Source organism: Candoia aspera, chromosome 3 (assembly GCF_035149785.1).
Source record: "Candoia aspera isolate rCanAsp1 chromosome 3, rCanAsp1.hap2, whole genome shotgun sequence".
Taxonomy (NCBI): domain Eukaryota; kingdom Metazoa; phylum Chordata; class Lepidosauria; order Squamata; family Boidae; genus Candoia; species Candoia aspera.
Genome location: NC_086155.1, coordinates 158,470,792 through 158,491,737, shown reverse-complemented (window position 1 = coordinate 158,491,737; position 20,946 = coordinate 158,470,792). Strand labels below are relative to the sequence as shown.

Genomic DNA, 20,946 nt, shown 5'->3' with positions numbered 1-20,946 from the left:
GCTTAATCTAGTAAATGTGTAAATACAATCATGGACCCTCTGACTTAAGGCTGGCTGTACGGCCTATTTGGAGTAGAACCGCATGTGCTACTCCTAAAACATCAGTTTCATATTCAGGGCTTGCTCCATGACCCTGCACTTCTTTTGAATGCAGAGATGGCGTTGGTAAAAAGCTTCAGCTAGTATGACGTTCAGTGGCTACCTCCAAGTATCTAAAGCATCCTATTTGAGGCTGCTTTTGTTTTTGTTTAAAAAAAAACTTTGGAAACAATTTAAAAGGTGTAAAATATTGCCAGGGTGCTGATTCAGACTAGGTGTTCCATGCACACTGGAATTTGTTTCCAAGCTCAGGTCAAGATGCTGGTTTTAACCTTTTAATCCCTTAGGAATGTCAAGGATTCCTTCCTTCTCCATTCAACATCTTGCTCCAGCATTCACTAATGTATGGTTAACACACTGGGATCGGCTTTCACAGCCAGTATCTGTTGGGCAGTGTTGGGGTTCAGGGTTTAGTGGTCACCTTGCCTCTGAAGATGCCAGCCACAGTTGCCAGCAAAACCTCAGGAAGTCTGTTGTCTAGTCACTAAACCCTGAAGCCCAAAACTGCCCAGTGTACAGTTAGTTTCTAAAAGTGAGACCTTTCTAATTGTTCCTTCTACTTCACAGAATACTTACCCAAGGAACGTTTTCTCAGTCCTGCCCTTTTTTCTTGGCTAAAACAGGTAGAAAACTCGTTGGCCTAGATCATCCTTTTGTCACCCATAGAATGCCTTCTAACCATGACAGTGAAACATGAAGACCCTGTTTCTCAACCTTCCCTAGCCGGCCCATTAGCCCCAGACCAAGCCACAGGGATAAGGCTCTATCCGTTTCACACCATTCATACCTCCAAAAGTTAAATGTGGACCTCATTCACCAAAAGGTTACCTATCCCTTGGTTAAAATAACGGCTTTTGCAAACAATGCTAACTTTTTGCTGTTTCCTTAAATTGCTATTCCTTCATTAATGACATTTTGGAATTGTTTGTTTTTTGTAACTTTCTAGGACATGCATTGTATTCATATATTGTATGAAGCTCCTATGTTGCAAGTAACTTTCATTTCTGTGGAGATCAAAGGTGATGGAGTAATTGCCTAAATAAATAAATCACACAGTACAATCAAACCAGCTCCATGGCACTCTCAAGAAACATATTCGGCCAAGAACGTCTTCAGCACTTCAAAATACAGTTTTCACCCTTTGTTACATAAGTAAATAAATAAACGGGGCAGAGAAATTTCAGAGCTCCCATCTAGTTCTTGTTCTGTAACCAGTCTCCCAAATCAGTAAGATGATTTGTTATCTTATTCCCCTGTCACTAGATTTATTTTGATGACTTTGGTGGGGGATCTATCTTATTGAGTCTAGGGCTTAATTTCAAATAAGCATGCAGAAAATCAGCTTGCATGCATAATTACAGAGGAGCTAGTCAGAATGAATGAAAGTAAAACTCTTTAGCATGATTCAGAAGGACAGAAAAAAAGAAATAAGGAAAACAGGTAGGAGGATGTTTAGTTAAAAAAAAACAAAGATATGCAGAAGAGTGTTTATTTAAGCTTACTTTTTAGCAGACAAGAAAACATTTTGACAGAGGGTTTAAAGAACTAATCATAGAAGGTTGTTATGTACATCCATGTATGTCTATTCAGAAGTAAGCCAGGTTAGGGTTAGAATAAATTTACTCCCAGTCAGTATGTACCGTTAGGGTGCTGCATAAATCAAGGTTATGCAATCGGGCTATGTAGATTTTTGAAAGGCTGCCTTTACAGCATAGCCCCATGTTTTGTTTCTGAGCAAAGCACCCTTTCTAATCAGTAGAGCTGCCCTGCCATTGTGTTTCATAACAAGAGCTTCATCACATGCACAGAAACCATCAGCAAGGAATTAAGCAAAGTGCCTCAGCAAGCCCTACTCTGCACTGTGCCTCCAGAAGGTGATGGACCTCACTGCGTAGCACTGCCTCCAATAGTACACCCCTATTCTCTAACATTAATACAAAACAAATTTAATAAGTTAATACAGAAAATGTGGCATTGCTTTTAGATGAATCTATTTGTTAGCCTATTGACATGGTTGTCAATACATGTGGCTTATTGTATCCCAGGAACATTTAAAACAAGATTTGCTTTCTCCTTTCTCTGTTTCTCAATTATTCTAGAAACTACAGGAGATACCAGTGTTTCCCAACTTTGGCAACTTCAAGATGTGTAGACTTCATCTCCCAGAATTCCCCAGTCAGCCAGGGAATTCTGGAAGTTGAAGTCCATACATCTTGAAGTTGCTAAGGTTGAGAAACACCGGGTGATACAATTTCAAGATCTTTTTTTTCCTGAAGTTGTTTTGATAGCCTCTAGATGGCAGAGGTTGATAAAACCATAAAACTAGTCTTGGAATAAATATAACTCATTGTCATTACTTCTGTTCAGAGAAGAAAAAATTCTACCAAGCACCTAATATTAAATAATAAGGGTTATAACTGAGCCACTGAAAGGCTGAGACACATCTGTCTCACAGCCTCCATACTCAGTTTTCACCCTAGCAATTGTAATTGCATAAAATGCCATGAACAGATGTAGGTGATTGGTGAAAAAAGTCACAGCTTTGGAAGGACAGCTTAATCTTTTGAAAACATTACCCCATATTCTAAGCAGATTCGGTTTTTAAAAAATCAGCAGAAAGCTATTCTTGAATATAATTGCAACTTAGAATGTTTCATTTTTGGAGTTCTCCAAGCTTGGTTTTAGGGTTGCAGACATTTTTTTACCCTACTGGATAACATTATCAGTACAGGCATTGGCAGGAGCTATAGAACATTATCTGTGGTCATCTTTTAATATTCTTGGATGAGATGGTCCTGTGGGCAGATGTTGTTTTGCAAGTAAGTGACGCCTTGTTGTTGGTAGATTATTTATTTGCCTGAAAAAGTGGTAGTTCTGTATAACCTGGTGTTGATTGCTTCCTGTGCCATCTATGGTGTTGATAGCAGTGTGATGGCATTGCTAACCAGGAGGGTGTTGTTCTTTTCATATAATTGTGAACTGCCTTTTTTAAAAATTGGGTTGATAAATAAGTGGTGTTAGCTGATTATTGTGTGATAGAAAGTTGTGTGCTGAGCTGATGCCCTAATCATGGGTCTTTGGTTATGTCTTTTGATAGGTCCACAGAGAGGGTTTGAGCCTATACAGTATGTCAGTGACATGTCTGATCACTACTTGATTAGAGTACTATACGTCTAAGAATTCTCTTGCCTTTTCCAGTCTGGCTGGTTCTAATGTTTCCAGTTTCCCTGTTGAAATTATGCTCAAGGTTGTCTGTGGAAAGAGATCAGAGAAATCATGCTGTGTCTTTCGACAGCTAGTTGATGTTTGTTGATACATTCTGCTAATTTTCTACCTATGTTCTATGTAGTGGTGTTTGCATTTTATTTAACAGATGACTGCTTTGGTGCTGGGACTTTGGATTCACTTAAGGATGCTTTGGAGGGACTTTGCTGGTTTGTGCACCATGGTTACTCCAAATTGGAGTACCTATTGGTGGATTTGAAGATGCCTTTGATGGAAAGGAGGCTTATCCTTTTTGTGGGTTGAGATGTTTGTTTTTGTTAATTAGGCTGACATGCACTTTGGATGAAATTGCTTTCACTGAAACTGAAACAAAGTTGCTGCTGAACTACAACCTCATTCCCAAATGTTGAAATATATTTCTCTTCTTATAGTATAAAAAGATAAATAATAGAGATATTTCAAATGAAGATCTGTTAGTAAAAAATAATCAGTGAGAAATGATGATCATAATGCTGGCTTAGGATAAGGAAAGCCTTAGCTTGAAGTAGGGCAACCAGATCAACACTAAAAAAGTTTAGACAGTCACTAGATGGCAGCCAAGTCTTGTTGTCATCTTCCAGTTTAAATCCACAATCAGCCATACAGTAGAAATTTACTGGATGACTTGAAACCAATCATTATTTCCCATTATGAATCCCAACATCTGACAGGATTTTGATTGTATTCATAAAATAGGAGATGAGAGTGCTGTGCAGTTGGTGATAGAAAAAGAGGCGGGAAGGAAGGAAGGAAGGAAGGAAGGAAGGAAGGAAGGAAGGAAGGAAGGAAGGAAGGGGCACTCCTAGAGGAAAAACAGAATACAAAGAGAGTAAACGTCAGGAGCATGATTTCTTATGGCATATTACAGTAGGTCAGCTTCAGCCAAACCATTTCCCCCTAAATATTCTTAATGTCACCTCCTATCAGCCCCTGCCAATGTAGCCAGGTACTTGGAAGATTACGTCAACCCATCTAGAGGGGACTAGGTTAGGGAAGATTCTGTAGTTACGTACCATATAAGGCTGTTTATAGGAGATAAATTACAATGAGGTGCAAAGCTGATGCTGCCACCTGTCATTCCTGATTGATTGGCTTGTGGGTTGGCAACTGTTTTTGAGTTTTTAAGAGGCTTGATGAAGAACATTCCACAAAAAAGTTGTACCTGTCTTCTTTGTTCTGATTCTTCTTGCTTTTGCTTTTCTTTTTTCGCATAACAGAAGTTGATCCTGATAATCCCCTTAAAGGTAAAAGTTAAGCAATCTTCCCAACCTGATGCTGTCAATTTTTTTAAAAAAAAAATTCAACTCCCCCTATAAAAATATAGGTGGAAAAGTATGATAGAAACAAACAGAGAGTCTTAAGGTTATAATTTAGACTGTTTGGCCAAACACCGCCCCCCAGACAACTTTGAGATGCATGAACAATAGGGACTATGTTTGTTTGTTTTTTAAATAGCTATCTTCATGCCATATTGCAAATTGCCTTTAAAACTAATACAGGTTTCAAACACAATTTGCAGTATGCCATGGTAACCATTTGGGTAAGGCAAGTGCCCAATGTAAGCCAAGTAAAGGTCCTTTATCCTATCTTTTTCTTATATGTTTATATCTTACACATATGTCAGTATTTCTCTCTTAACAATTAACAATTAAATACTGATCTATGACTGAAATGAACTGTATGTGTGCATTCCTTTCCAGTCAGACTAACATCATTATTAAACCAATGATGAGCGTATCAAAATTTTATCCTGTGTCTCTGTGAGATAGGATAGACAGACAGACAGACAGACAGACCCATATATATACACACATATACAGATACACACACATACAGGGTCATGTCTTATAACTTGAGCAACTACATAAATCAACCCAGAGCAATCAGGCTGGTGCATTCAGGGAAAGGATAATTCAATGCAGGGGAGGGGGGGAACATTCAGTTTCCAGCCTAATCCCCAGATTACAGGTTACCAAACCAAAATGTTAGCTAAGAATTCTGAATTATAGTCTCAAAATATCTGGAGGGCATGAAAGTGACATAAATTGGTTTAGAAATATATTATAGCACTCTGCTAAAATACTATTCTGCCTTTTTTGACAATTCTCATGAATGGGATGCAAAATTCTTGAACTTATTTTAGTTGCAAGCTCATAAACGCATTCACAAGACCTGTCTTTCATGTACCATCATTTTTATAGTAGTCTGCTGTTCTCTTGCTTCCTATAATTCAGTGAAATCCCAAGGAAAACATACTGGGCATTTTCAAGGCAAAAAGCATGAGAAGCCAAAGAGGTTTCAGACTGATAGATAAAAATAAAAACAATAAAAAGAGAAAAACCCTTTGCCACTTCGAAACAAAGTAAGATCAGAAGCACTTTTTATTTACATTTTAGCACAAGTGGATTCCAGTGATATAAAGTGGTATGCATTTATCTTTTGTTTTGAAAGACTAACATTAATAGTACATATAATCTCTGGGGCACACCTATTATTCTGCAGCTGCCAAGAGGTCAAGGAGTATAAATCAAGTTCTTATTCAGCAAGAAGGTATGTTGTTGGCACACAAGTCTGTTACATGCTGGTTCCAAGTGCTCTAGCTGAGCAGGCAAGGCCAGAGCTTTTGAATCTGTCAGTCAGTGGGATCTGCTTCTGAAGTTCTCTTCTGAAATGTGTATGTTTTTCTGCATATATTAAGGTAGGCTTTGGTAAGCTAATGATTACAGAATTTTCCTGTATCATTGTCTCTTTAAACTCCAGTAGAAGAAACCCTTAGCTTATAATGGTTTCTGTTTTGCTATAAGAATGTAATAGCAGTTAGGAAGTAAAGGATTCTGAGCTATGGTCACTTCATGGTAGATATTTGATAGTATCAGACCTGACTTTTAGGATCAGAAGAAAAAAAAGTAATTCTCCAATATTTGGGGCATGGCTCATTTTGGCTAAAAATATAGGTAAAAGTTTGCTGGATTATACCAAAGGCCTTTTTAATCCAGTATGTTGTTCACAGAATAGTCTACAAAATATCTCTAAATACCACTATATCCCCCCCTTCTGCTGCTTATTTTCTTTTTCTTTCTTATTAACCAGGCTAAGTTTTCAGCCCTCTTTCTAGATCCACTCTTGCACGAACTATGCTGTGATAAAGTTGCATTCAACAGCAGAAGCCTCAACTTTAAGAAACACAGGACTTTCCCACAACACTGGATCAGTGAAGAGGCTAATGTCTTGTTAGAACATCAAAAAGGGGTCAAATGACCCAGTTAACTAAGCCTCCCAGAAGATTATCCAAAAGAGTTTAACCCCTAAACTGGGGTTAAACTAACTGCACCCGTGGATCATGTCCTGGGAACACATGAACCCAATCAATTTTCCATACCTATCCCAACAGATAAAAGAGCAAAAACCCCACCCCACCCAAAGTTTTGCCATGATACAACTCATTGCCAAAATCTGTCAGTACAGAACACATCTCTAAACATTGATTTGCTGGACTGGCCAAACATACTTTCTGCTGCCTGCTTCTTGTTCTGGAGAAGGACTAGTGACATTATGAAGTTTGCCAGGACTTTGCTAGTGCAAGGGCTTAAGGGATACTAGGTGCTTTCTGGGAAAAAAGTGATTGATTGCAAACTGAATATGAGTCAACAATGTGACGGATCTGCAAAAAAATACAAATTAATCAATAGAAATCTTCTATCATGGGAAGTAATTATTAGAGATTAAATTCTGAGTTGCTTAGTCTTTATCTTGAATATTGTATGCAGTTCTGGGCATCATACTAAGAATTCAGACATGAATAACATAGAATATCATCTACCTACCCACTTTTGAGAATTCTCAATAAGGACAAAATCAGCCATGCGGTGACTCCTGGTATTCAGTGTAACTGAAAATACCATACAGAATACATACTGTGTAAAAATAGAGATCTCCCCTCCAAGAGTAAGGGTGGAAATCATGTAAAACCCAATACATGGGGGCATGACATAACGTAACAACTGTATATCTCTGCTCAAGTTTTAAGGAGAGGTGGACATATATGCCATTCTGATAACTTTTAGACATCTCTTCTTGCAACCACTGAGCACTTGATTGCTCCTAAAGCTGATGTACTTTATACAGTTATCTAAAATGAGAAGGTCTGTGAATTCAATTCCCAGTAGAGGACTTGAACCCCATGGAATAACATCTGGCTACCCATGTCTGAGGAATCCCAATAAGGACAAAACCAGTCATCTGGTTCCTCTCGGTCAATGTAACTGAATTTTCCAGTTTAGAAGGTAAGCTTCTAAGTGAGCAGGTGGAAGAAGAGATGGTGATAATCGCTAATACTTATGGATAAATTTTCATTAGCTGCCTTTTCAGAAGCTTATTTTTACATATAATTTACTGTCAAGGTTGAATGTTACAAATAGTTGGATGTCAAGGAAGTTCCATTTATTTGCATCTACCATACCTACCTTTTCTAGGGATCCTTCCAACATTTCTACTTGTGCAGTCCAAGTGAGTTTTAGTACTAATGTGAGAAAATTCTTCAAGCTCAGACTTAAGGGTTAAAAAAACTTGCCCCAGAAGAGAGCAACCTTTTAAAATCCGAACTGGAGAAGAATTATTGTTTTCCCTTCCCTCTCCTTAGCTGCCTTCTCATTATCAAATCTATCTCCCACCAGGTATCGGCTCTCCCAAGCACCTCTTTTCTTTAATTTATTAAGCTGGTGGCAAGGACTACACACAGCAGGAGGCCCATCAGGCACTCTACCCCTTCTCCATCATCAGTTTGGTCTGGGCTGCCATTCCACAAAATATCAGCATAATGGAGGGAAGGACAAAGAAGCAGAATTCTTCTTTTCCTTTTAGACAGACTGGTGCCATTTTTTTTCACCAATTCCAAGTGAAACTAAGATGAGCTAGGAAGAAGCATGTCCTTAAAGCAATAGTAACAACAACAACAACAATGCTACCACGAGTATATGTTATACTTTTGTAGATGGGGAGACAAATCCTAAATCAGATTGATTTTTAGGTGTATAAAATAGAGTGAAGGGTTTATTGTAATCCTTTTATTCAAAAAATAATTGCAGAATATGTGTGTGTGTGTCTACACACATATTTTGCAATGATTTTTGAGTAAAAGGCTTACAATAAACCCTATACACACACACACACTCACACTATTTATTTATTTATTTATTTAAATTTATTGGCCATCCAACTCCAGTGGACTCTGGGTGGTGATATATATATATATATATATATATATATATATATATATATATATATACATACACATACATACATACATACATACATACTGTATGTGCATGTGTGCATATGTATATGTATATATCTCTCTCTCTCCTTCCCTCCCCACAGAACCCCAAAATGAAAACACTGTGAAAGAATTCAATGTCATTAAAATTTGGAGCTGTGCATCAAAGTTAATATGAAAGTTGCTCCCCAGCTGAATAAACATTAAGGCAGGGGTGGGGTGGGGAGCAGAGATTATCCTCTGTCCATGTTTTTTTTATAGTTACTCTTCCTAATTGTCCTGCTGTTACCTCACACACCAGATATTCAAGAAAGCTGACATGGTAAAGTTATATACAGCACTGAAGTGACCTCTTTGCAATGAGGATGCTTATCTCTCCCATAAAGCCCTAGGCAAAATGACAGTGACAGCTGCTTGGCAGCATTCAGTTTGAATGGGACGGGATTGTCAGTACCAAGTATGTCATGATAGCATATAGCACCAAGAAAAACATCTCAAAGCCCATTCTGGAAAAGGGAATATTCTTTTCTCAGTTGCAGAGGTAGTTTAGGATAAAAACTTTTCTTCTTATGGGATGCATACCTTTCTGGCTTGCTCTTGTTTTAGGAGTCTTCTGAAAGCTGAGCCCTTTGGCCAGGTGTTAATTGTTGGTGGCTACAAAACAAAATTTGGGTCAGCAGAAGCAGCAAAACAGGAAGAGTTATGGGGGGAAAGAACTCCAAGGATCAAGGAGAAGAAAGCACAAAGTCACTGAAGAGAAGCCAGAAGCTACCTCTTTGGGAAGAAACTCTTCTTTCTGGAAAAGATCCAAGAACACTATTAAAGCGTGGACTCCACTATGTCAGTTTGAACCTCATCATGAAGGGGATGATAAAGACACCTGACTTTTTATGGGGACTACCACAAGTCCAGAAATTGAACCTTTCACATAACCAGCTGGTGGCCCTTCCTCCCGCTTTGGGGAATCTTGACCAGCTGGTGGTACTGAACTTGTGTGGGAACCGCATAAAGTCCCTGCCAAAAGAGATTGGACTGCTCAGGAATTTGAAGGTTTTATTTGCCAATATGAATTGCTTGACTGAAATCCCGGTGGAGCTTGGAAATTGCAAGAAGTTGGAAATTTTGAGCCTCTCGCACAATTACATCTCTTGGCTCCCTTCTAGCATTGCAGAACTGATCAACTTAAGGAAGCTGAATCTGAGCAACAATTGGTTTGTTTATATTCCCCTGAGTGTTTTTGCTTTGAGAAATTTAGATTTTTTACATGTAGGCTGCAACAAACTTGAAAACATTGGAGATAGTGTACAGTTTCTAATCAAATTGCAGATCTTGATTGCTGACTATAACAACATTCATGCCTTGCCAAGGTCTATCTGCTCAGTCACTACTCTTGAATTGCTAAATGTTGATTACAATGATATTCAAATACTTCCCTATGAACTTTATTTGCTGCATCGATTGCCCAGAATTGCTTGGAATCCACTGGATAAGGGACTCCATATTTGGCACAATCCTTTGTCAAAACCATTGCCACAGATTATAGATGGAGGACTAGATGCACTCTTCAGATACCTTAAAGAGAAAAATCAGCTTGCATAAATGTACACTTTGCTTGGAACTGGTAGTAATGCCTCAATTGTGCCATTTACTTTTTCTGATCAGTGGCTTTCAATATGCAAAACAGACACTGGAATACAATTATAATGGTTTTTTCTGGAAGTAGGTACATTGAACGTGGAATGAGTAATTTTTCCAAATAAATGTATCCTTCGAATGCTGAAGTAGTATTCAGAATAATCCTCTCCAATAATTTAAATATTTATCTATATTTAGTTATCTAATTAAGCTAATAACAGCATTTTAAATGTTTTCTTTTTTTTTCTGTAAGGTTCACTAATGTTACTTTAAAGGGGGATGACATGGGTTGTGATGCAGTTGTGACTATAACACCTATTAAGTATGTTGTACACACAACACACATATAACTGCTACTGAAACGCCAAAAACTGGGAGCTGTACTGGTACTTTAAGAAGCTTTTATATATTCACCAAATAATTGTTGTTGTTGCATCACCTGTCTTGTGCTTATTCCATTATTTTTCTAGTTCATTAGAAAACTAGCTTCTAAAATTATGATAGAAGGAATTAATGAAGTTTGCTACTAATGAAAGAAATGTCCACATTCGAAACTACTAAGCATTGCAAAAAATAATTTTAAAACTCAGTAAAGCAAAAGTTAGAAGGGTTAGAAGGGTGAGTAGGCCAGAGAGAAGGAGTACGACAGATGACAGCAATTGTTCTGTAGCAAATATTAGGTGGAATTCATACTTAATTGCATGAGTTTTGTGAAGTGGGGTCATTCTTCCAAATAATGATTATGATGCAGCTTATAGTACTGAAAACCAACTGCACTCATTTCCACATAACCCTTCCAAGATTTTTCTCTAATCTGAGCAGCAAATTACTTTTCCTAGTACAAAGCCCACCACTGTTCTTTGCTCATTTCCCTTAATTCTACTGTGACTTGTATATAAAAATGCCCCAGGGTGAGTCAGAGAGATGTCAAAGTACCCTAGAGTTCTTTTCATGCTTTAGGCATGGACACATATAATACAGATCTTGTATTATGCAGCATATTTCATGGACTTTTTTTATGGCAACATGAAGAAGACAGTAAAAAATTATCCAGCCTGATTCTTTAATATGTTAATTTTCTTAAAACTTCAAAGTTAATAGCCATTCCCACACTCAAGCATCTGAGTAACCAAGGAAGATTAGGAAAAAAAAACCCCAGTTCAGTTGTGAATCTACTTCTGTTGATAGCAAAATTAATCCGCCTGGGAAAACTGTGAATGTGAATACAGTAAAAGCTTTGGTAATCAGGCAGTGTATCGGTACATTGCATCACCATTCTAAGAAAGAATGCAATGCACTCTTCAAAGATTTCAATTTTTATTCCAATTCACAGAGAAAAAGGTTTTCTCACTGTTGTATTTTTCTCACCTGTCACCATTGCAGAAGAACCCCCCAAGGGCTGACGTTAGAATTGAAATCCTGACAGTTTTTTAAAATAAAAAATTATTTCAGAAACAAAACTGTAACTGTGAAATACACTTTCAAACCACTATAGTTAGCAGCTTTAGCAATTTCCCCGCATGAGATGTATCAATGCAGAGCAAGGGGTACTGGCAGAAAATTTGGGACTAATAACATATTTCAAAAGCAAGCAAGCTGTCCGGTTTTTAGAGGATGTAAACTTGATTTGAATCTCACTTGGAGCTATTTGTATAAGAAAATTAAGTAATTCTAATTCTAACACCAGTTTTGAATTCTGTGGATGCTATTAAAAAAAGGAGAAGGCATATGAATAGCGTGATATTCATGTTCATATTTGACAAATAGTATCTGGAGATTAAAAAATGAGCCATCTAGTTAACCAACAGGCTAGACATCAAAGCACATTCACTTCTGAATAAGTTATATTCTTATTAAAGTGACTATTCGTTTAATGGAACAAAATAAATTGGGTATTTTGTGATCCACTTAAGAAAAAACAAGATAAAACTAAGACATTTCAGTTCTATTTATTGCTGAGTAATATATTTGATCCATGCACAGCTGTATCACTGAAATCAGTAAGACTTAAAATACCTGTTTTGAATGAGTCATGCCTTTGATTTCTGCTTTACACCTTATATTAAAACATATGTGGCTAACAGCTTTGGATGAGAAGCATACACTGAAATAAATACACAACAAGATAATAGAACTGTGTTGATACTTGATTTGGAGATTTGATTCAAAAGTGATTTGATAGATTCAAAAGTTCAATTTGAATTGAATTACATGCTCAGAATCGATTCTAACCCGGTTTGGAAATTTTACAGGTTTTTATGCATGTGCAAATGTACTTTTTCCACCTCTGTAAGTTGTGGTTAAAGTGTCAGTCTAGGATTGACCATTCACTCTCTCTCAGCCCAACTTATCTCACAGGGTTGATGTGGAAATAAAATGGAGATTCCCATACCTTGAGCCCCTAGAGCAGTGTTTCTCAACCTCAGCAACTTTAAGCTTATGTGGACTTCAACTCCCAGAAGGGCTGGCTGGAGAATTCTGGGAGCTAAAGTCTGGGAGTTAAACTTCTGGAAGTTAAAGTCCACACAGCTTAAAGTTGCTGAGGTTGAGAAACACTGCCCTAGAGGAATGGCAGGATATAACTCTAACAAATCAATAATGAATCAAATAGCTTCCATTTCAGAATCAGTTGAAGGTAGGCCAGGTCAGGAAAGAGACATCCCAAGAACTACTGAACTCGCCTGTATTGCTGTAAGTTATAATAACAGAATCGTGAAAGCCAAACCAAGTTTTCTCTCTCTCTCTCTCTCTCTCCCTCCCTCTTATACCAGAGCAAGTTAATGTGTGGCAATCTTGAGTTTCTTGTCACCCCTTCCTGTTTTTCTGTGCTAAGCTGACATTTTCTTAAGAGCTGTTGTATACCTTATTTATTTTTATTTATTATTCAAATTTTGTTACCGCCCATCTCCCCCAAGAGAGGGACTCCGGGCAGTTCTTCAAGGCTGTCTCGCTACTCCTCTATATATACCCCTACAAAGTAGTACATTTAATACTGAGGTGGAAAATCTGAATATGCATATGAATAGAAACCTGAATAGCCATTTGTGGAGGCTAATGGAGTAAGATTAATTCCTGAAAGTTTGGGGCATATTTTCCTAAGACCAGGAAGACCCAGGACCATGAAGCTCATGCTCTGTAAGACCAACTGATCTCTTAAGGTTCTGGTGGAAAAAACTGGAGGACAGAATGCTGTGTATATCACCTTATGCTCTGGAAGAAAAGGCAGGATATAAATCTAAGAAGAAATACACCCCTTTTAAATAACCTACTCAGGAGGACTCCAAAGCTAATCCTATGAGGAGGGTGCATATTTTGAAGTGTGTGTGTTGAGAAAAATGGAAGGTGATGGCAAGAGTATATTGAATATTCTATTGTAAGTCAGAATTGCAGCTTCTAATTTCAAGAGTAATGATGAAGAGATTGTATTTGAAACTCTCATCTTAAATATTGAGATGTTGGGTCTTGTATGCAGTTGTGGACTGTTGTGTATGTGAGTCAGCATTTAGTACTTTAAATTCTTGTGATATATACCACTTGGATGGGAGGAAATATCCATGTATCAGTAAATAAGAATTAGATCATTGCAATTAGTTCTGAGGTTAGTCACATTTCAGTTTGTATAGCAGTTTAAGGGGGGAAAAATGACACTCTGAGAATGTTTAGGTTCTGTTTCACAAGATGAAAACCAGCAGATGGTATAAGGGAAATACATCCAGACGGAAAATGAAAATTAAGAAAAATCAAAACAACATATTGGGTGTATAGGGAAGGGAATAGAATATAGAATGGAACACAGGTAGTGTTGAAAGCAGTGATGATACTGAAAGCAGTGGTACTTCTCTTGTCCTAATAAAATCATTTGGCCTGTGTGAGCCAGCTTTGAATTACCCCATAAGATACTTTTTCCCACAAAGTTAGCACAATTAATTTCCTTGAGGGAAAGAGGCAACATAATTTGTGAGGCACTTGCTTTGTCTCCTCATGGTTTCCTTTAGTACTTTCAAAAGCTGGAAGAGGTTTTTGCAAGCACCAAGGGAAGCAACAGAGAAGAGAGAAACACAACAAAGCAACATGGAAACTTTATTTCTTTTCGGAAGAGAAGTGGTTGCGTTGGTTCATGAAGCAGCTTTGAGGGCATGATTTGTTATAATGGTTGGCTGAAGCAAAACACCCCTCAAATATTTAAAACCCATTTAACTAGAATAAGTATTACATCATTTTCCGACCAACTGTTCCCCTCCAGTTGCATTTCTATTGGAAATGCAAATCCTTGAACACCAAACATGGCCTTTATCAACCCCCCCCCCAATAAACTCAATAGAACTTACTTTCAGATAGACATACATAATTACAAAATCCCATTAGATTTGCAAAGAGGCAGAGTATCTCTTTTGCATCATTTTTTAAAATTACCACCCCAATCTTTACCTCTATGGTGAATCTGTATTTTATGGTTGTCTTGTTCTGGAGGAAATGCTCTCTAGGAGGCAACTTACACAGGCCAGCAGGATTGGGGTTAGGTTGTAGCAATAATGGTATTCAACATTACACACATAGACCCTCTTCCTGGAATAGGACATCTATGTAGTCTCTTCCCCTGCCATAACATAAGGTATGTCACAGATTTGTTCCATCAGAGTGTGCTAGTGATGGTGGCATTAAGAATCTATACAATCATCTGAATGGTATCATCAGCAGAAAGACATCATTGGATACTATCCAGAGCCAATTACCTGACAGCATTCTTAGGAAGTAACACAAAACTAGAAAGACATAATTTGTGATTTCATTCAGTAAGAAGTGAGAGGTCTTGATTTCATAATTTCTTCATTTTGACCTATACCAAAAAACATTTACATCAATATAATTGAGAATGAGTTCCTCAGTTTTATGTCTCTCAAAGATATGCTATGTCTCTCAAAGACATGCTTTCATGCTACTCACAAAATTCAGTAATTTTGTGAACTATAACTATTATTTCTAGTTGTTTTTATGGATATTTCACATAATTGTTCCTTATTTTTTTTAAAAAAATTATAGGTAAATTTATCCAAGCATCTGTAAAATGCAAGATAAGTAAATTTGTGTATGTCTATGAACTCTGGTTCTGCTCAATTAAGCATATGAAAGTTCTCTTGATTTCATTGCAATTTAAAGAGCATATCTGTATGCTAAATTGCAGCTTAATCAACACAGAGTTCCTCTGGCATATAAACAAAGAACAGATTTCAGAATTTTTGCTTCATCTAATGTCTAGGATATTGAAATTCTATTATCAAAGAATGAATTTGAATGTTTTCAAGTACATGACATTCAAGTATCATCTCATAAAAGAACAATCTATATCCCATCACAATCATGTATTTCCCATTATTTTTTCATCCCATTTATTTCTAAAATAATGGTGAAATAAATTATATTGCCTCCTCCTAAAGATACTCTTATGGCCTGACCTGAATATGATTCTGTGGGGGTGGGGAGAATAATTAGGCATTTACAGAGCCATCTACAATAGCTCAGGCCCAAAGATAGAAGGTGAGCCAGAATCAGTCCACTGTATTTTCCTTCTGATTCAGACATATCAGGGCAGCGATCTAACTGATCTGAAAGGTGTTGGCACTGAGTAAATATCAGATAATACAGAGATGCTGAATTGCTTGCTTGCAAGAGAAACCACATTGGGAATGATGGTCTACTTAAGAGTAGTCCAGCATGCCTGAATAACCTTGCAGTTAGATCAAGCTTCATGAACACTTGCTGAGTTACTTCTGTTAACTTAATACATGTGTATGACTTTGCAGCCAAATCAGGCTTTATGAGCACCAGCTGAGTAAGGGTAAGGTAGATATGGCTTTCAGAGTGGCTCTCTGTTGGAATAATGTCTAAGTCTTGTCAGCTTGTGCAACAACTGGTTACTCTTGGGTACTGATGACCCTTGGTATAATCTTTGTTGTCTGGACTGTAACTTTTGCTCACATGTGTTTGCCTTTTGGAACCTCAACTAAGGCTCAGATTGATTTGTCTTTTGACTTCTGGGCTGACTTACTAATTACTCTTCTATTGGTAATCTTTTTTTGAAATTTGACCTTACACAGTATAGCTACTATTTTGCCATTCTCTAAGCTCTACTAATGTCAATGTACATTTGGGGCACTGAACTAATAATAATAAAAAAATTGTTTTTCCTTGCTGTCATTAAATGCTTTTGATTTTGCTTTTTCTTCTATTCACATTTATAAGTATAACAGGCTTCTTATCTTATTCCCTGCTGAGTGGAATAGAATACATTTACAGTACCTGCAAACTCTATTAGTGATGTGAGTAGATGTTTATACGTTGGTTTTATGGAATGTATCTAAATAGTATTTAAAATAATCTTGCACATTCTAAAGGCAAATGTATTAATAGGAAAAGTTAGTATTTTAAAAATCCACATGGGTATAATACTAAATTATGCTGTTAATCTGCACATTATAATTCTAGTGCAGTATTTCTCAATCTTGGCAACTTTAAGAGGTGGACTTCAACTCCCAGAATTCTTCAATTCTGGGAGTTGAAGTCCACCTATCAAAGTTGCCAAGGTTGAAAAACACCGCCTTAGTGCTTACCCTCTCTAGTGGAAGACTCCCAGTTTCCAAATGAGTTGAAGGATGCTGTTCCATCACCATTACTGAAGAAAACTCTACTGCTAGGCTACCTCATTCTCTAGATGGAATGTTAGGAAGCTATTTCGTTATTTACCTTAAGGAGATCAGCTCTGCTAATTTCATTTCACTGACCAATTCAAGAATGCACAATCCTTTCGGGTCCAAGATCTGCCCTTGGCATTTGAGTGACATGCTGGGAATGTATTTCAAAAACTGTCCAAGTCAATGCAAAGAAATGGGCAGGGTAAAAACTAAATATGGTTTTAATATAAATTTAAGCTTAAATTGAAATTAAAATTAACACCAGTATGTTTAATGATTTTTTCCCTTCTGTACCATTTAAAATTACAATTTAGTTGCAAATCTGGAAACCACCGTAGGGGAGATGGGATTTTATTTATAAATAAATAAAATAAATTCTAGAAATCTTATGCAAGACCGGGATAGGGAAGATATCACATACAACACAATATGTGTGTATGTCTCAAATAATACATGGCAAAGTGATGGCAAAGGAAAAGATTCAGGTTTTCCTAGACATGTGTTAAGTTTTCCCCAGATTTTTGTTGTTATCTTGTCAAGGTTGCCAACCCCAGAGCTTGGGGTACAAAGGTCACCATGGGGAGTACAAGGATCAATCATATGTGATCACACTTTAGCTGTGGCCTGTAGGTGTGTATTGTATGCAAAATATCACAAGTTCAAAACATAGCATCCCCATATAGGGAAAAAAAGCTATTAAAAGCTCTGGAAAACAGTGCTAGCCCATGTTGATAGTACTACACTAGATAGACCAAGAGCTTTATAAGTTCCCTTTGGAGATACTTTAGGATGTGACTCAAGGCTACATGAGGATGCTGCTCATATTAATTATAGCTACTTCAGTCACACATTTGTTTGGCACACAGTCCCTAGAGACTAGGTATGCTGTTTTCGAATGTCCTTAAATTGTTTGCAAGTAAACAAATTCTATTTCAGGGTCAGCTTATATGCAGCTCTATAAATAGTGTTAGATGCTCCCTGATCAAGCTCTAAGCAAGCATAGCAAAAGAATCTCCTCACAATTACAAATTGAATTAATTAATTCAATTTTGATTAACACATGCTTTCTCCCTCTGCATATTTCTCAGTGCATATCAACTTCGTCCATCTTGCAATGCACACTGAATGCTTTTCTATCTGGGAAATAAAGATGTTAAGTATACATTTTAATGTATTAAGAATTAATTCAGTCCAAATTGTACAAATGCATTGAAACCTTGGGGACAATTAATTTAAACATCTATTTATTTACACCAACCTAAGTATGTTTGTATGGTTCTATTGCAGCCCGTTGAAAGGATTATGATGCTGTTTAAGATGTATTCTCTCCTGGCTGTTACTTAGTAGACTAATAGAATATTTTAGTCTTATTAAAGGATCAGTAAATGCTAAATCTAGGCTAAACAATTTTAAGGCTTTTGCTTGTTTGCATATATTTATTTTGTTCTGGATACATTTATTTTCTCTAGAGTCTAGAAGCACTAAGTTGGATGTAATGAATTGTCTCCAGTTGATAGGCCAGTTTGAATCTTTCTGAAAAGCCTGATCTAAATAAACTAATTGGGAGCTCCCTTTTGTGGTGAGTGCTGGGAATACATTTCTTAGGAAACACTTTCTTTATGATTACTCAACAGTGAAAATCCTTCTACCAACAGACTTGAGTTTTATTTGTCATGTTCTATTTTGGCAGTAGCCTGATTTCTTGTCTAGACCCTGAATCTTTCATATTGACCAACTGGGAAGGCAAAGGTTAAAAAAAAAAAGCTGCATCATCAAAGCTTGATGAAAGAAAGCAAAGTTCAGAACAAATATTTCTCAGGATGTGCCTCATTTGAAATGACAGAATATATATCCAAGTGCTTTTAGATATACCACAGCCACAAAGAAACAAAACTCGGCAGCCATCCACAGTTTTTTTGTTCATAAATGTATCCTGGCAAACTGGGCCAGCAAAGCAGCTTTTGCATTCAAATCTGTCAATCACACCTCAAGAAAGGAAGTTATGATCAGCAGGTGGGCCAACAGGCCAGGAGTTGACAATCAATCATGCTGTGCGGCATGATTGAGTCTTGTACAATTCTAAATGGGAGATTTCAACCCACACAGGGAAATTCCATATAATACAATCTTTCTTTTCTACAATAGTGCTTACATTAGTCAGAGTTATAAACTTTTCTACTGACAATCCACATATAAAGTATTGTATATATTTATATTAAAATTATGTATATACAGTAGCAGTAAGATAAAAGGTAAAATTGCCTTCTCATGCAGCTGAACCCTTGGTGACCACCTGCATTTATATAATTTTAATACAAAGTGTAAAGTATTAATTCAAACACAGTAATCTGTTTTGGTTGGAAGGCCATATTGACTCTTTGGGGTGAACAAAACACATACTCATTCATGAAAACATTCATACACAGAATCATTGGAGCAAGTTTGATTATTATCTACTATGGGTATTATCTATTATACCCATATGCACATAAATATAAACTTAACATATTTATTTGAGGATTGCTGAAGCTTGCAGTTTTATTCTTGTCCCCTAATCAGACATACACACCACACATCCATTCATTATTTCCTTCTCCTTCAGTCCTTTCCTAGACCACTGCAAAGAAACCATCCTGAACAAAGTAGAAGTTGAAGAAAGTCTACCTACTATTTGTTTCAGCAATCCTATCCCAGGTTTATCTTAATGCTGCTATTATTGATTGGGAAGCAGGGGTTTTGGTCACAATCAGTTGATCATGATTATTGTTCTCCACTGCTATTAGTAATAGGAAATGTAATTATTTCTTCTCTGCTCTGCAATTATCAGAGGCTACAGGGCCACAAATGCGTTCCTTAATCTTCGTCACTATTTATCTTAGAGTCATTTAGGATATTTTCATCTTCTAGATTTTCATCTTAAGGAAGATGTGGCTTCTCCAGTTTTGAGACTGATCAGGAAAACAGATATTTAATAAAACTAACTTCAAATGTATAATCAACATTAGTAAATTGGAAGAAAGAAGCGTGGACTGGACCACATGACTTAACCTTTATTGTCTAATAATGCTAGTAAAAAAAAAGATACTCTTCGATATCCATCGTAAATGTATTGAATTATAAATACATTTATAATTTTAGGGGGAGATGGGCGGTGATAGAAATGTGAATAATAAATAAATAAATAAATAAAGCTCACACAATTATATTATGAAGATTCATTATCTAAATGATGTTCCTAATGTGGCCATGTGTTGTACCTTACTGAGGACAATTCTTCATTTGAAGGACTTTATTTATAGGATAAAGAACAATAGAAAGGGAGAATCTAGATCAGGAGTACCTAAACTTTTTGCCATCGCACCTCCCTATAGTGTAATCTTCATGTATACACCTCCTCTAAAAATCCAAAAACCAAAATGAACACAAATGAACAATGAAAACAATACAATGGAACTGTGGGATTTATTATAACAATGTAAAACTAAAAGATTCTTCACACCTCCCCTGGACTATGTCTGCACCTCTCCAAGGGAGGTATACCTCACAGCTTGGGAAACCTTGCTTAGAGGGCCTTTCCTATAAACAGCACCTGAACACCTACAGTATCTAAGCACACTGTTCTTCGCTATAGTATGGTGAATTATATTTCTGTATAAATTATAGGAGTAATCTCCAAATTTGCTGCATAAATAGTATGTGCTAATTTCATACAATTCCTTTCCTCTCCTTTCCTTTCCTTCTTGCCATGTGTAATAGACCACTATAAATGTTACTGTTTTACCTATTCTACCATGAATATGATGTAACAACATAAAAAGAGCCCAGCTGGATTAAGCCATAAGCTATTCTGCAGCTCTGCATCACAGAGGAACCTATTGGATGTATTTGGGAAGCTCATAAGCCTGGCATGGAGGGCAATAGCCCCTTCATCTCTTGCTTCCCAGCACGTTGCCTTTGATCAGGAGGTAGTAAACAACCATCAATATT

At 36.9% G+C, this 20,946-nt stretch overlaps 1 protein-coding gene across 1 annotated transcript; it reads left to right on the top strand.

The window, feature by feature from the left end:
- The first annotated feature begins 9,161 nt into the window (after positions 1–9,161).
- Positions 9,162–10,789, top strand: LRRC30 (leucine rich repeat containing 30). The gene has a single exon (XM_063300227.1). It carries the CDS (start codon positions 9,338–9,340, stop codon positions 10,232–10,234), a length of 897 nt encoding a protein of 298 aa, XP_063156297.1. The 5' UTR covers positions 9,162–9,337; the 3' UTR covers positions 10,235–10,789.
- Positions 10,790–20,946: the final 10,157 nt, after the last annotated feature.

Bases quoted from the DNA above. Each gene is read 5' to 3' on its own strand.
- LRRC30 (XM_063300227.1), top strand. From the start codon at position 9,338: ATGGGGGGAAAGAACTCCAAGGATCAAGGAGAAGAAAGCACAAAGTCA.